A 16,243-nucleotide genomic window follows, 5' to 3' on the forward strand; every position below is an offset into this window, starting at 1 on the left:
TGACCTGCTGACTATTTGTAGCATTTTTCCTTGGTTTTAATTAAAGAGAATTTCAGATTTCAAATACATTCATTGGTTAAAATAGAAGTGAATTGGTAGCACAACTTATTTATATGAAGACCCACAGCCTCAGAATCGTCAGACATGTGCCTGAGCAAAATTCAAAATATTAACTGTCCAATTGCAAAGATTTATCTCCCGGAACCTGGTTTATGGCGGTATTGGTCGAATGAAAGGTCTAGGCCCAAAATGTTGGCTCTCCTACTTCTCTGATGCTGCCCAACCTGCTGTGTTCCTCCAGGCCCACACTGTATTGACTTGGTCTGGAAACACCTGAAATTTCTGACAGGAATGATGAATACTTTGTAAGAATTAATGAGCTGTTGGGCTAGTGGCAAAGAAACATGCAAAAGGCAGATAGTCCACAATTCAGTCAAATATAAATAAGTTAAGCTTGCTTTCCACCTTCAAAGCTGACAGACTTCATATTATTCGACTCGACATAATCCATGTGGTTGGGTGAACGCATGCATATGTATGCACGAATAAATTCACACTAATGAGTCCAGTCAAGAAAAACACTCAAAGACCTCTCATTGGTTATTCAAAAATTCTGCAACAGTATTTTGACAATCTCTCTTGGAAATGAAGACCTATGCAGAGAATTTTTCAAGGGAAACGTGCAGATAATTTGAGCGCGGTATGAAATTATGGCAATGTGGAGAAAAGCTGAAAGTAAAATCAACTACATCCATAGATGGTATTAATGAATAATTGAAATTTCACAGAATCAGTACAACTCTCTGATCCTGGCAAGTCATTGTGACGAATATTAAATGAACACATATTTGAATAGAATATCTAAACATGTGTTTGACAGTCTGCGTTCGTATGTGTTTATTGTGCTTACATTTATCAAGTGGGCATATTTATTTGTTTCTTCTTGTGTTCCTCATTTGCGTCCAGGTGTTGTGTTCCCATACTTCCCACGTCTAGGTCGCTACAACCTGAATTTTGCTGAGGCTCAAAAGGCTTGTGAAGATCAGGATGCAATAGTTGCTTCATTTGAGCAACTTTATGATGCATGGAGAGCAGGGATGGATTGGTGTAATGCAGGATGGCTGAGTGATGGGTCTGTGCAGTATCCCATCATTAAACCCAGGGAGCCATGTGGAGGGAGAAATACAGTTCCGGGTATTAGAAGCTATGGATACAGAGACAAGATGAAAGACAAATATGATGTGTTCTGCTTCACATCCCACTTCAAAGGTATGAAACTGAAATGTTGGCCTCCATCTTAAGTGATATAGAATTTTGATAAACTAACAAACTGGAAAAGTAGTGTTCAGTTAATCCATTAAACAAAGACTCTGAACAGATTCAGTATAATTCAAAATCAATTGAAAGTTGCGATAGTCTTATACTCCTCCTAATGGCTGTTTAGAGTGTAGCAATGGCAACAGCAAAAGATTGTTTCCTTAGAACTGAACTGAAGAATGCTGAAAAGTGTGGACGTAACAGGCTGACTTTGCCCTGTCAATGAACACTGTGCCATTCTTAGTACTCTTGCTGGAAGCAGGTTCAGACCGACACTGACTACCCATCTGGCAGAGGCAAGTAGTTAATTAGGCTCAATTAATGCTCTCTTTGGGGGCAAATTTGTAATGTCACTGAGATTTTCCTGATAGCAGATGGCTCAACTGCTGAGACTCAAACCTAGACAAACCTGGAAGTATCCGCTACCTTTGCAGTGTTGCACACATTAGAGATTAATATAAAAAACATAGGAGTAGGAGAGGACATTTGATTTTCCCCATTTTCCAATTTTTATACTGTAGCCTTTTAAATGATTTCAAGCGCCTATCCAAGTGTTTTTTTTCTCAAAGCAGTGAGTGTTTCTACCAACATGTCCCTTGGGCCAATGGAATACTTTCCTAACCAAGACACCATGGAGGTCATGCTGAAACTGTAGAAAACACTATTTGGGCAATTGCTAAAGCACAGCATACAGTTGTACTCACTGCATCATTGGAAAAGTGCAAGCATACGAGAGAAGACACAAAGGAGATATGCAACGATGTTGCCTGGATTGGAGAGTTTTGTTAATGAAGAAAGTTGCAGTTTGTTCTTTAGACCATAGTGGGGAAAGGGAAATTTAATGAAAGTATGCAAAGTTATAAGTATGCAACAATAAAGCCCTAAGCATTCCGAATTCCTCAGCAATTTGCTCAGTTAACTGGAGCATATTTCATTCAGCCTTGTTGTTTTATCAATTTTTCAAAGATAGTAAATTCCCTTCAGTCACCTCTCTCATTGTTTATTTCATTCAGAATTTCGCACTTGAATCTCTGAGGCAGAACCCTTAACCTGGGAATTGATTGGATTGACGTAGGCAGAGGATACAAAAACAGAAGTTACTGGGAAAGCTCGGCAGATCTTGCAGCAGCTGTAAAGAAAAATCGGAGTTAACATTTTGGGTCTGGTAACCCTTTCTCAGAACTGAAGGAGGAAGGGTCACTGCACCCAAAACATTAACTCCAATTTTTTTTCTTCACACATGCTGCCAGATCTGCTGAGTTTTTCCAGCAACTTCTGTTTTTGCTCCTGATTTACAGCATCCGCAGTTCTTTCAGTTTTTATATTGGCAAGGGGTAGTGGCTATATCTCATGTTCATTCACTAGTAGAGACCCTCAGCAATCCATACTAGGATTATTGCTCTTCAACAATATTATAAATTAGTTACATTCAAGTTTTGAGGACTTCTGGACATTTTGTTGATGTAAAGGACTTAGGAATTTAGGTAAAATAGACTCCAGGGTGACTTATTAATGGAATATGCTGTAGTACAGCAAATGTCCTTCAAATGAATACGACCCAGGGAATAAAATTCCAGAATATGTAGTGAATATATAGTACTGAAGCCTTCTGGATAAATTCGTAATGGTGGAAGATATCTTGGGCTAGAGAGAATAAATGGTGCCAACAGTGACAAATGTTAGCAGTTATTCTGGTCGCCTGGTATTTGATTAATTACTTTCACAGGTCTACGTCAACATCCACAAGCGACTTTTTTTTAAACACTTGACCTTCAGCTTTTATTCACTGTATTTGACTCTCCCAGAAGATAGTGTAAGTGGGACTTAATAACATCTGGGACTTCAATATCATGACACAATGTGAAAGGATTTCATGGTGCATGTAAGTTGCACAGTATCTGAATATGACCAACTAAATGAACCAGTTTATCTTTCCTTGTCCTTTTTGTTTGTCATGTAATGCTGTACAGGCATATTACTGCAATTGTCCTTCAACCTTCAACGTGCTCCCCATCGCATCCTGTATTTATAATAGACAAGAGACAATAGACAATAGGTGCTGGAGTAGGCCATTCGGCCCTTCAAGCCAGCTCCACCATTCATTATGATCATGGCTGATCATCCACGATCAGTATCCTGTTCCTGCCTTATCCCCATAACCCTTGATTCCACTATCTTTAAGAGCTCTGTCTATCTCTTTCTTGAAAGCATCCAGAGAGTTGGCCTCCACTGCCTTCTGGGGCAGAGCATTCCATATGTCCACCACTCTCTGGGTGAAAAAGTTTTTCCTCAACTCTGTTCTAAATGGCCTACCCCTTATTTTTAAACTGTGTCCTCTGGTCCTGGACTCACCCATCAGTGGAAACATGCTTCCTGCCTCCACAGTGTCCAATCCCTTAATAATCTTATACGTCTCAATCAGATCCCCTCTCATCCTTCTAAACTCAAGAGTATACAAGCCCAGTCACTCCAATCTTTCAACATATGATAGTCCTGCCATTCCAGGAATTGACCTTGTGAATCTACGCTGCACTCCCTCAATAGCAAGAATGTCCTTCCTCAAATTGGGAGACCAAAACTGCACACAATACTCCAGGTGCGGTCTCACCAGGGCCCTGTACAGCTGCAGAAGGACCTCTTTGCTCCTAAACTCAATTCCTCTTGTGATGAAGGCCAGCATGCTATTAGCTTTCTTCACTACCTGCTGTACCTGCATGCTTGCTTTCATTGACTGATGTGCAAGAACACCTAGATCTCGTTGTGCTTCCCCTTTACCTAACTTGACTCCATTGAGATAGTAATCTGCCTTCCTGTTCTTACCACCAAAGTGTATAACCACACGTTTATCCATTTGTCATGAAATGCAAAAAAAAATTCAGTGAGAAGCTTGTTCTGCAATTTCTTGTAAAAATCAAAACATCGCTGGCTAGATGTTGAAGGCGATAATAGCAGTGGGGAGGACAGCTGATGACCCCAAACTGTAAAATTGTATTGTCTGCAGGAAGCACTCAATTGAATTGTCACTTTACATTTCCTCAGACTTTTCTACTTTCCTTTTTTTGCTTTTACCATGGTAAAGTTAGTGAGATCAGTTGTATAGATTTTCGATGAGTATTTCGTTAAATGGAGACTAAAGTGAAATTATAAATCCATTACTAGTTTGGATGTTATGTTAATTTGAGAGCTGAGAGCATCGTCCCTCTGCAATGTTGTCAGGGGCCCATAAGTAATTCCTCACTGTATGGTCTCCGTCAGGAACTTAAGATTATTGTATATTATTAGCTCTCCCCAAAATAAAATTGTGAACTACCCTGGAGAAACGATGTGTATCGTGAGCAAGAGCAAATAAAGTAAAGATTGAACAAGTCTTTTGATGAATTTGAGAACCAAACATTGTGCAGGTTCAGATATTAATTTTGTGGAGAAGTGTCAGAATATGGTCTGGGAACCCATTCTGCCGGACTGTTGCTCAATTGCATAGTTGCCAGATTTTCAAGAATCAAGCCCACTGGAAGAATTTAGGTGGGTAGTTCTATCAAGCTGGTACTTCAAATAAAATAATATTGAAATGGCAATAGAACCTCATATAGCATTTGATCTGTCATGACTACTTCAGTAACATTGCATACTCCTGATATGATCATTGTAAATGAAGTTTGGAGTTTGAGAAAACCTAGCCTCTGGTATTCTGTTGTTGGCACAGAATTGGTAAAGTTGGTCCAGTTCAACTTCTCGTCACTGATAACTATCCAGATGTTAGTTGTGAGGATACCATTGAAGATCAAAGGCAAGTCAGGTGACTTCCTCTTTTATGAGATAATCACTACATTAGCACTTACATGGTGTGAATGTAATCTTGTCATTTCTCACTCCAACACTGGAGATTAGTTTTGTATTCCAGTAGTTTTGCATGGGGTCTTTTCTTTCAGTGAGTTGTTAGAAATGGAGGCTGAAAACTTTAGAATTATCACTGCAGTCGCTGTCCTGAGCAGCCCTCTCCAGACGTTATGCTGGGCAAATTCCATTGAAGAAATCATTGAAAATGGTTGGGTTGAAGATTCTTCCCAGAGGAAGTGTACAAGTATCTGTTGATGACTGGTCTCCGATAACCACAGTCATTGTCCCAGCTATGAGTCCAGCTATTAGAGGAGTTCCTTTTGGACTACAATTTATTAATTTTGCCAGAGCTCACTGATGCCATACCTAATCTGATGTCCTGATGTCTAGGGTTGTTTGTTTCACTTTACCTCACAAACTCTTTTGTCTATATCTGATTCAAGGCTGTTATGAGTTCTGGAGTCACTTGGTTATGATGGAACTTGAACTGATTATAAGTGAGGTTATTGGTGAGCAGGTGTTGCCTGATGGTTTCTTGATGATGATGCCCGTTATTTTACTGGTGGCTGAGTGGAGACTGATAAGGCAATGTTGATTTGGACTTGAACTGTCCTTTTCTTGTAAAGGGGAACTCTTCCATATTTTAGAGTAGTGTGCTAGTGGAGCACCTCGAAACGGGCTAGTTTTGATGAAAACGCCTTTAGCAACGCTGCCAGAATTCTCTCGGAGTTCAAAGCCTTCATTGTATGGTTTTGCAACTTGACAATGCCAAGTGTCATGGACTACATTGGCTGAAGATAACTATCTAAAATGATGAGAATGTTAGAAACAGAGAGACTTGGATCATCCAGTTTCACTAAAGATACTTACAAATAATTCAACCTTGTCTTTGCATTCATACTTTTAGCTCTAACATGGTTAAGCAGGGAGATGTTCATGAATTCCCATGATATTGTTACTTGCCTGATTGCCTATCAGATGTTGCCGGGTTTCAGTGTTTTGCTGTAAACTCCTGGTTTTGGAACTACTCAGCCCTATCTATAACCTGTGACTTTTGGTGTTTAGAGTGCAGACAGCCCTGTGTATTTGCATAGCTCAGATCTCATTTCCAAGTCTGTCCGATGCTGGTAACAGTGAAGATGTCATAGAATAGCTTAGTACTTTTTGCTGGTTCTCTCACAATCTGAAGCAAATCTAGTTGTTTAATTCCATCTTCAACCACCTCAGTTCGCGCTTATGACTGAGTCATTTTTTCTGTTGGGCTTTGAGGCAACAGTAGCAAATGCTAATATTGCAAGGTGAATAATGCAGATGACTAGACTAATGCTCTGAAGACATGAGCTCAAATTTCTCCCTGACAATGTGGAAATTGAAATTCTATTAATCAACATATAGAGAATAAAATGAGTTCCAGATCGCTGGATTGCTGTAAAAATCCATCTGATTCACTAAATTCCTCCAAGGAATGAAATCTGCAACCTTACACAGCCCTGGTACATATGTGATTCCAGACCCACAGCATTGCACTGGGACTGGGACTTAATTGCCAACTGAAATAACCCTAGCAAGCTTCAATTTGTAGTTGCTTCACCACTACCTACCAAAGGATAATACAAAAAACTAGTCTTTCCTGAAATACCTGCATCCCAGGGGCAAATAAAAAATACTTCTTCATCCAGATGTATGCTGGGTATTTGCTTTTTCAGAAAGTCCGCAAAATGCAATTTAAAATGGTGACATGGGGCTGAGTTTCTCAGTGAAACCAGGATCCCTTCCCCACACCCAACCCCTGCAATAAATTTCAGTGATTTGCCTGCCTCCACTTGGCATTTTTTGTTACTGAATAATGGAAGTCGTTTAAATTTGGCAAAGTTTATTTCCTTTGAGATGTTGGCATGGCAGTTTAATATAATAGTGTTTGCTTTGTTTAGCAGCAAATTAAGTTGAGCAGCTAATGACAAATTGAACTCAGCATTGCCATAATCAACAAGAAGTAGAAGTAGTGCATTGTATATTTCTAATCGCTGTCAACTCTGGGAGACAAGAACAAATCCATTTTGTTATTACTGTTTTTTATTGTTGTTCTTATAAGTTTGGTTCATTAAAATTTTTATTTTATTCTCCCAGGAAATGTATGCCATTCCATTCAATGGAATAATGATAAAATCCAAACAAAAACAGAAATGCTAGAAGCAATTAGCAGCATCTGTGGAGAGAAAGCAGAATTAACGATTTGGGTCCAGTGACCCTTCAAAACTGATGGTAGCTAGGAAGAAGGTGATATTCATGCAAAAGATGGGTTCAGGGACAAGGGAAGAGTAAAAGATAGGTGGAAATTGATTTGATTGACTTGACTTCTTGTCACATCTACCTAAGTACAGTGAAAAGCTTTTATTTGCGAGCAGTACAGGCAGATCATAGTAAGCAAGGACGTATAGATCATGGAGTTAAAAAAAATCTTGGACAGTGAGACATACAAGTTACACTGCACAGGACATGCATGAGGCAAGAACAACATTAACAAAATCAACATTATTTGAAGTTGGAGAGCCCATTCATCAGTCTAATAATGGCAGGGAAGAAGTTGTTCCTGAACATGCTTGTGCATGTGTTCACACTTCTGTGCCTTCTGCCTGATGGAAGAGGTTATAGGAGAGCATTACCAGGGTGGAATGAGTCTTTGTCGATTTTGACAGCCTTTCCACAGCAATGAGATGTGTAGATGGAGTACATAGATGGGAGATTGGCTTATGTGATTGTCTGGGCTGTGCACACAACCTTCTGCAGTTTCTTATGGTTTTGGGCAGAGCGGTTGCCACACCAGGACGTTACGCACCCGGACAGTGTGCTTTCAATGGTGCATCTGTAGAAGTTGATGAGGGTCCTTATGGACATGCCAAATTTCCTGAGCCGCCTGAGGAAGAAAAAGCATTGTTGTGCCTTCTTGACCATCGCATCTATGTGGGAAGTCCAGCAGGACAGGTTGTCAGTTATCCTCACTCCCTGGAACTTGACGCTTTCAACCATCTCAACCTCTACTCTGTTGATGTAGTTGGGAGCATGTTCTCCTCCTTTCTTTCTGAAGTTAATGATCAGTTCTTTAGATTTGCCAAAGTTGAGAGGTTGTTATCGTTGCACCATGTCGCCAAGCCCTCTATAGTGCCCAAAGAGAGAGAAAAACTGTTGGACAGTCAAAGGACTGGGTAAAAGGTCAGCCTCGGAGAATGAATAACTGCTAATGGGAACCATTCGTAGCTGAAAGTAGGTTGTGTGTGGTAGCAGCCTGGGATGACAAGCCCTGGTGTGTGGAGGTTTGGGTAAGGACATGGGAGAAAGAGATCATTACATCAAGTTGTTTGAGGAATTGCTGATCATTACTTTAAGCTACTTTGGGCCTTGTTTGGAAACGTGTTTTGACATTTTCCGAATTATTTGATTACTTCCATTATGTCCGCAAAATTGTATTGAAGACGTTCATTTGAATTTGTGCTGTAAATATTGCTATGAACAAGTCTAGTGTAGCTTTTACTTATATTGTAGCTGAATTTCAGAATTCAGATTTCATTACAGATGGAAAAAAAATAAATATCATTTATAAAACATGACAAACAAATGATGATAAACAGATGGCTACAGTCAGCATTTTGGTGTCTTATATTGATAACTGTTTTTCATCATGATCTTCAAGTAGTTTGATTGTGCCTTCCAAAAACAGTTCACTTTTGTTTAATTGCTGGAGTTGGAGTAACGACAAGTAAACCACAAAATCCAACTGGATCCTTGATATGCCTGATTCAAACTTTAAGGTAGAGTTTTGAAAGGGAAGGATAGACTGTTCTTGTCCCCTGCAAGGCCATCGATGTAAGGGAGGTAAGGGCAGATCTGGGTGTACTATTTTCTTAGCCCAGTTTGAGGGTCTCACTTGGGTCATGGCACATAAGTCGATGCACCTAGCTCTGGTTTTAATTGGTGTATTTAATTGAAATGGCATCATTATGTATTAACTTGGAACTAGATTGGGACCAATGTTCACACTTGGATTTAAGTGGCTATCCCTCTAAGCAGACTGCTGGGGACATGCAAATTGTTCTTCTAGGATTGAGTCCAGCTCCCCTACCTGGTTAGGCCCAAAGTCTTTGTTGGGAACAAAGGATGGGGGAAGGGAGTGGGGGGTGGGGGGGTGGGTGTGCTTGTGGCTGAATTCCAATACCCAAAAGCCCATAGCTGTAAGATCCTTCCCCTGACCCTGTAAACATGAGCAAGATCAACAGCAGAATTTCGTGGCAGGCTTGAATCTGGCAGAAGTGTCAGAAATACATTCCCACAGATTTTCTACACCATTATTTTTTCACAAGGAAAAACATGAGCCTGAAAGAACTGTTTTGTACCATACATTTACAGCCGCAGAAGGAATCTATTTAATCTGTCGTGTCATTGCCAACTTTTTGTGACAGCAATCCAAGATAAATCTCTCCTTGTCTCCCAATCTCATCCTTTGATTTAAAACATTTTCATTCTTCCCTTAAAAGATCCAATAGTCTCTGTCTCACCTCATTCCTGTCTCAATGAATTCTGCATAAACAAGCAAATTTTAGGCATAATGAAACTTCTTCAAATCTAGTAATTAAACAAAAGTAAACTGTTTTTGGAAGGCACAATCAAACTACTTAAACATTATGCAGGAAAACAGATATTAATATAAAACACCAAATTGCTGACTGTAGCCAGCTGTTTACCATTAATGGTTTGTCATGTTTCATCAATGATATTGATACTTTCTTCCATTTGTAATGAAATTTGAATTCTGAAATTCAGCTACATTATAAGTAAAAGCTACACTAGACTTATTCATGGTAATATTTGCAGAATAGATTCAAATGAACCTCCTCATATAATTTTGCAAACATAATATAGATAATTAGGTAACTCTGAAAATGTTAAAATATGTTTTCTAGCCAGTCCCAAAGCAGCTAAAAGTAATCATTAGCAATTCCTCAAGCAACTTGATGTAATGGATCCTGAGCATTGTATACCTGATGGTAATTTTTTAAGATAGACCATTTTGCCTTCGAACAAATGTAAAAAAAATCACTGATGGAAATATAAGGTCAGTATTGACTGACATTTGGAACAGGCTATGACCCTTTGAAAATGTGTATAAAGCATACAATTTCTATTTCTAAATCCCTTAAAATCCAGTCAGGGACAGGGAAAGAACAAGAAAGAAGAACAAGATCTGGAAATAATTGCAGTTTTGACTTGATCAGTGGCAGCTTTTGGCAAAATACCACTGAAGCATCCCAGCCCAAGAGTTTTTGGTCACTCATGGATATGAATTCATTCACTGCTGTGTGTAGTCTTAGAAATGCGCAATAATCATTAAATAGCAACAAATACAATTCCATATCACAGAATCATCTACCTATGAAATCATGGCGGTGATCTTTTACATTGAAAAACATAAATTTAGCCTTTGTATGTGTGAATAAATGGCTCCATAATGTTGTCTATTGGAACCTCCAAGACCAATTATTTGAAATGTTTCAAATGTGCATTCCAGATGGTTAGACAAATTGCATTTTCACCTCTAGCCAGCTGCTTGAGAAGTACGAAAGCAACATAATTATACGTCGTGTTGAGATTGGTTTTCTGCCATTCTAAGTAAAGAAGTCAGCCCTGTTAGAATTGCACAAAGGAAAATCTGTCTCATTAATTTGTGGACATTAAATTTATTTCAAAATTAATGGAGCTAGAATACCATGAGCTTTCTAACACACTTTTATAATTAGTCAGGGATTTATGTCTCCTCCTTGTGGCAGGGTTTTGTATTATTTCAGCGTTTTATATGTTCACCTCTGAAAGAAACAGCCTTATGATGGATAAACCCAGAGGGAGAGTTTCTCAGTTCTGGGAGTTTGCTATGCATCTAGCTTCAGAGCAATAGCAGTTCTCATTCATATGAGTGGGATTTTCACCTCCCAGCTTTGGTGGTGTGAAACAGAAATAGTCAAGTGGGTTGGCACTGTTAAGATACCCAATTTCTTCCCATCACCTCAGCAACTAACCTATGATCAATGTTATGGCCAAGAGAGGGAAGTGAAGATGAAGGGTCTAGGCCCGAAACGTCAGCTTTTGTGCTCCTGACATGCTGCTTGGCCTGCTGTGTTCATCCAGCTTCACACTTTGTTATCTTGGATTCTCCAGCATCTGCAGTTCCCATTATCTCAGAGGGAAGTGAATTGATTTATTTTACCCCTTTTCAGTGTATAAGTGTGGATCTTTTGATTTTTTTCCCCCTATTTATTTCCTTTTTCAACTAGGTGGCTGTGGCTTCTCCCAAATGCATTTGTTTGAAAAGTTTCATTTTGTTTCAAGTGACACACAACAACATCCTTGTGATTTGAAACAGACATGCAGTTTATTAATCCATTCAAACCTGGGGATAATTGTTGCAATACATACACACACAAACATACAAGAAAGAAATCTAAGTGAAAAAAGTTACAGTTCAAAATAATTTAAAAGTCAAGGATACAAACATTGTTTCATGTGATTTTTCTGAGTGCAGAAAATCAGTGTTTGGTGGAGGTTCTTCTAGATGTAGTGTTTATATCAGCAGTTTCAGGTGGCTGAATTTGCAGAATTCCTGGTGAAGTTGAAGGCCTAGCAAAATGATATTGGTGCACAGACTTGTGGATATTTTTGGCGAATATGAGGTATTTTCTGGAAACCAGGCTATGAAGAGGATTCAGACTAGAGGAAACTTGGAGTCTGCCTGCAGTAAATTCAGTGGAATCATAACAGACGGACTTAACTTTAAGAACAACTTGCTTCCCAAAAAACTGATGCAATGTGATTCAAAGGTTGCAGGGAACATCTCCAGTGGCAAGTTGGGTGGTTTGAGTGTGGTGGTAGTGGGGTTGGGGGGTAAGGGGGGAAGAGAGTGGTTGGTCACATGACAAATCCTTGAAGGAATCACTTTTAATTTAACAATTGCATTTATACCTTCCTCACTTGAGTTGTCACATTTAATTTAGAAGATAGTTATGATTATTTGCATCTCCCCAAATAAAAGGCACTAGGGTATCAATGATCCTATTCCCATTGATGTGATGGAGGAGGCAACAGCCCAGTGAGATAACATTGGACTGGGAATCCAGAAACCCAGGCTGACACTCAAGATTTGAATCCTACATTGCTGAAAATTGAATTAAATTTTTAAAATATGGAATAAAACCTGGCCAAATGGCAAACATGTATCCAATATTGATTGTGAGAAAAGGTCAGGTTTACTGATGTCTTTCAGGGAAGGGAGTCTGGCCTATATGTGACCCCCAAGCCCACAGCAATGTGGTTGACTCTTAACTGCCTTCAGGGCAATAAAAGACGAACAAAGAGTGGTCTCCTAGTCAGCAAATCCCACATACCATGGACAAATATAAAACAATTGTAAGCCATTAGCACAAGTGCAGGCAAGATGAGTTTCAGTGGCTCCCCTTTATACTTACAGTCTACTGGAGACTTAAAGCAGAATCCTACGTGGATCTGAACAATGTGACCTGTGGTCAGATGTGTGATAGAATCAGGTGACAAATGCAGCAAGGACCATCTAAACGTTGGAAGCAACTCAGGCCAGCTTTTATGCTTTTTGCGAGCAGCATAGTATGGGCCTTACGAGGCCGTAATTATTGCTTGTTAAGTGCATTGCTAACAGCTTGACTGATTTCCTTAACATTCAGCCTCCTGTCTTACCAAACTCGTCAAACTTTCTCAATGTCAGGAAAACTCAACAAGGAAACCAACGTGAGCCTTGGTGGATTTAATTCACCACTGAGTCTAAACAACATGATGTTGGAAACTGGACACCATGCTCAGGGCACCGGCCACACACACTCCACATGCACTGTGGACTTTGACATCTGACATATGTCAGCATCTAAAAACCCTCACGCTACACCCTCAACCCACTTACATGATCCTTCTGCATGGCTGTACCTCAGGCTAAACCAGCAACTATCATTCAAATACCGCTGCAAGGGCACACAATCAGTGACATGCACCCAGCTCGACACTTGTTATCGTAGAGCTCACCCCCTCTGAGCCTACCTGGATGCTCATGGCGTTCTTGCCTTGCTTTAACTTTTTGCCTCCTCAGCCAGAGGTGCCAGGCTGATATTACTGCTGTCTTGCTATGCCATTTAGTGCAGACACAAAGCAAGGAAGTTTTGTCATGGTTGTGAAGCCAGTCTCTGTTGAGTAAAGGGGGACAGCCTTTGGTCAGAGGCTCCTGACACAGTGAGCCTGGGACAGCCTCCAGTACCAGTACAGGGCCTACCCAGGGCAGTCAGAGTCAGGATCCTCTCTCACAAAGGGTGAGGAGCTGAATGATGGGCAGCACTCCACCCATCTGAACAATTTCTGCCCTTTTTGTGATGTCTTCCATAAGGAAAGAAAGAGAGCCAGGTCTTTTGAGAGACTAAATTAAGTGGCACAGCTGTTCCTGTTGGTATGAGTGAGAAAAGCTCCTGATTAAGTGAGTGGGCAGTGTAAAGAGCATTCAGGGTTAGTGGTGTCAGAGATTTGGGTGGGTGAGTGTGAGTAGGAAATATGCAGGCCATTGTGAGTGGTGGAGCATGAACCTTGGTGGGAGATGGATATAGTAGTCGAGATAGAGTGAATGTCTGATTTTGGACTCACGGTGGACAACTACCCTGATAGAGTGATGAAGGACATTGACATTCTTCCTACAGTATTGGGTATTACTCCAGACAGCTGAGACTGCTTTAACCCAGAGACAGCCCCAGGTTGACATGGCCTGCTGACATAGCCTCCACTACTTGTCCTGAGGGAAGACAAAGAGTCACCTGTGCACAGCGCTATCCAGCAGCATTTTCGGATCTCCACCAACAAAGCGGAACACCACTTGCCCCATCAGCCAAGGACAGGATAAATGTCATGAATTGTGCAGAGCACCTGTGGAACAATAGTGTTAGTTTGGCTGCACAACAGGTTTTTAAAGATGTCATTAGTGAATTCTGGGATAGATGATGACTAGTGAGTATTTCCAGGAGTGGTGTATGGTAAGGTGGGTCAGGAATTGGAAGAAGGGTGAGGTAGTTAAGTAAGGAGGAGAGTTTGGTAAGATAAGGGTGAAAACTCAAGACGGCAAGCCCTCCAAAAAATTCAATACAACTCAGACTTAGCCAAAAAGAAAGCTCATGGATTTCAGTCCACAGTGTTTCCCAGCCTTAAATGTTGGCTTGATGACAATGTCCACACAATTCCAGTATCCACAATTTCCCAAAGGATGAAGTCCAAGTTTTATCTGGGTAAACATTGAGTAGAATCCTTCCAGAAATTGTTGCCAATTTGAAACATATGATTGACAATAGGCATGTTTTAATACAGCAATGTTCATTTTAACAGTAAACTTAGCCTTTCACAGAATGTCAGAAAAAAAATTAAAACAATTTTTGATCTGTTCCCATATCCTCTGGGCATGACTGTGGCAAAATCCCTGGGCCATCTCCAAAATTGCCAACAATCGTTACTATAAGTGTTCACGAATGGCCACTTGGGGGCCTCATCCTTCTTGCCTGTCTTCCTGGCAGGCAAGCAATGTACCTCCTTTTGCAACAGGGAAAACCAGGGCAGCCTGTGTGCTGTGGTGGTGGGTGTACGTGAGGTGATAGTATTTGCCTCAAGCAGGGGCCACGGATAGGAAGCAATGGGATGTCTGGTAAAATCCAAGCCCCTCTCCATACCCATCATCCCCGGCCGACTACTCCTATTACCTACCGTCATCAGGCCTGTGATTCCATCCAGAAAGCATTGACCTACTGACAGGTACTACTCTTGTGCTGGCTTTGCAATCAAAGTCTCCAGAAATGGCCTCTAGGTCCCAGTGGTAGCTGGCAGTTTCCAACAAGATGAGACTTCAGTATCCATCCCTAATTGCACTGGTGAAGATGGAGGTGAGCTACCTTCTTGAGCGTTGAAGTCTGTGTGGTATAGATCCACCCACAGTACTGCTTGGAAGGGAATTCCAAGATTTAGACACAGCAGCACTGAATGACCAGTGATATATTTTCAAGTCAGGATGATGGATGGTTTAGATGAGAACTTGGACATGAGTGGTATTCCCATGTGTCTGTTGCTGTTGTCCTCCTCGATATCACTAATGAAATCAGCTGAAGACTCACCTTTGCTGACTTCAGGGGGATGGACAGAGGTAAGTGAGAATGATGTAGATATTTTTCGTCTTGGTAGTGCAGAACTTAAACATTGCTTACAGGAGAAAAGAAGTAAAGCTTTCCATCTAAAACTCATCAAGTCTATGATGCAAGAAACAAACTTGAAGAAAAGGATAACCAGTGTATATAGTATGAGCAGACAATGCTAACTGATTGAGTAATCATTTGCATGGCCAATTCTGTGCTGTATAAATTAGTGTCCTTTCCTTGCTTGATCATATTCCTGACTTGTGCAATATGAATAACTTTGACTTATTTTTGTCTCCTTTTGGTAATCTTCACCTCTAGTTAGTGGTCTCAAGACCTATTGTACACCAAGTCTAGAATTATTGCCCTTTAGGACCTGGCCAGCTCCATCAGTATTGGTGCTGCTGAGCCACACCTGTTGATAGACGTTCAAGTCCCCTACCAGAGTACATTCCATGCTCTTACCACACTCAGTGCTTCTTCCAAGTGGTGCCCAACATGGAGAGCATTGGCTCATCAGTCAAGGTGTGGAGAAAAGTGGCTGGTAGTAATCAGTAGGAGGTTTCAACTCCAAATTAAGACCCTCAATTGTGGTGACAATGGGAGGCTGTCCACATACCTTACTATCGTGGACATAATTGGTGAATGACAGGAAAGTAGTGGAGCCATCAACAATGTTTAAGTGTCCGTGCCATCCATCTCATGATAGGGCAGGACTGTTAATTCTTCCCAATTTTTTTAATAGATGAAAATAAATGAAGTGTTGATTAACAAAGAGCCTTCTGCAAACTTCAGGTATCCTAAAGTGCATGAGGCACTTAAATACTTTTTAAAAATAATCACTGTTGTAATGTACAAAATTCAGCAGC

General features: G+C 40.5%; 1 protein-coding gene across 4 annotated transcripts in view; it reads left to right on the forward strand.

Moving 5' to 3' along the window:
• The window catches only part of LOC125451099 (hyaluronan and proteoglycan link protein 1-like), a 98,714-nt gene that overhangs the window by 71,079 nt on the left and 11,392 nt on the right, over positions 1-16,243 (forward strand). For all 4 annotated transcript variants that reach the window (XM_059644766.1, XM_048527812.2, XM_048527813.2 and 1 more), the window contains exon 4: positions 967-1,269. In XM_059644766.1, the coding sequence (XP_059500749.1) occupies positions 967-1,269 (303 nt within the window). The remainder of the gene's footprint in view (positions 1-966; positions 1,270-16,243) is intronic.

Source organism: Stegostoma tigrinum, chromosome 3, assembly GCF_030684315.1.
Source record: "Stegostoma tigrinum isolate sSteTig4 chromosome 3, sSteTig4.hap1, whole genome shotgun sequence".
NCBI classification, from domain to species: domain Eukaryota; kingdom Metazoa; phylum Chordata; class Chondrichthyes; order Orectolobiformes; family Stegostomatidae; genus Stegostoma; species Stegostoma tigrinum.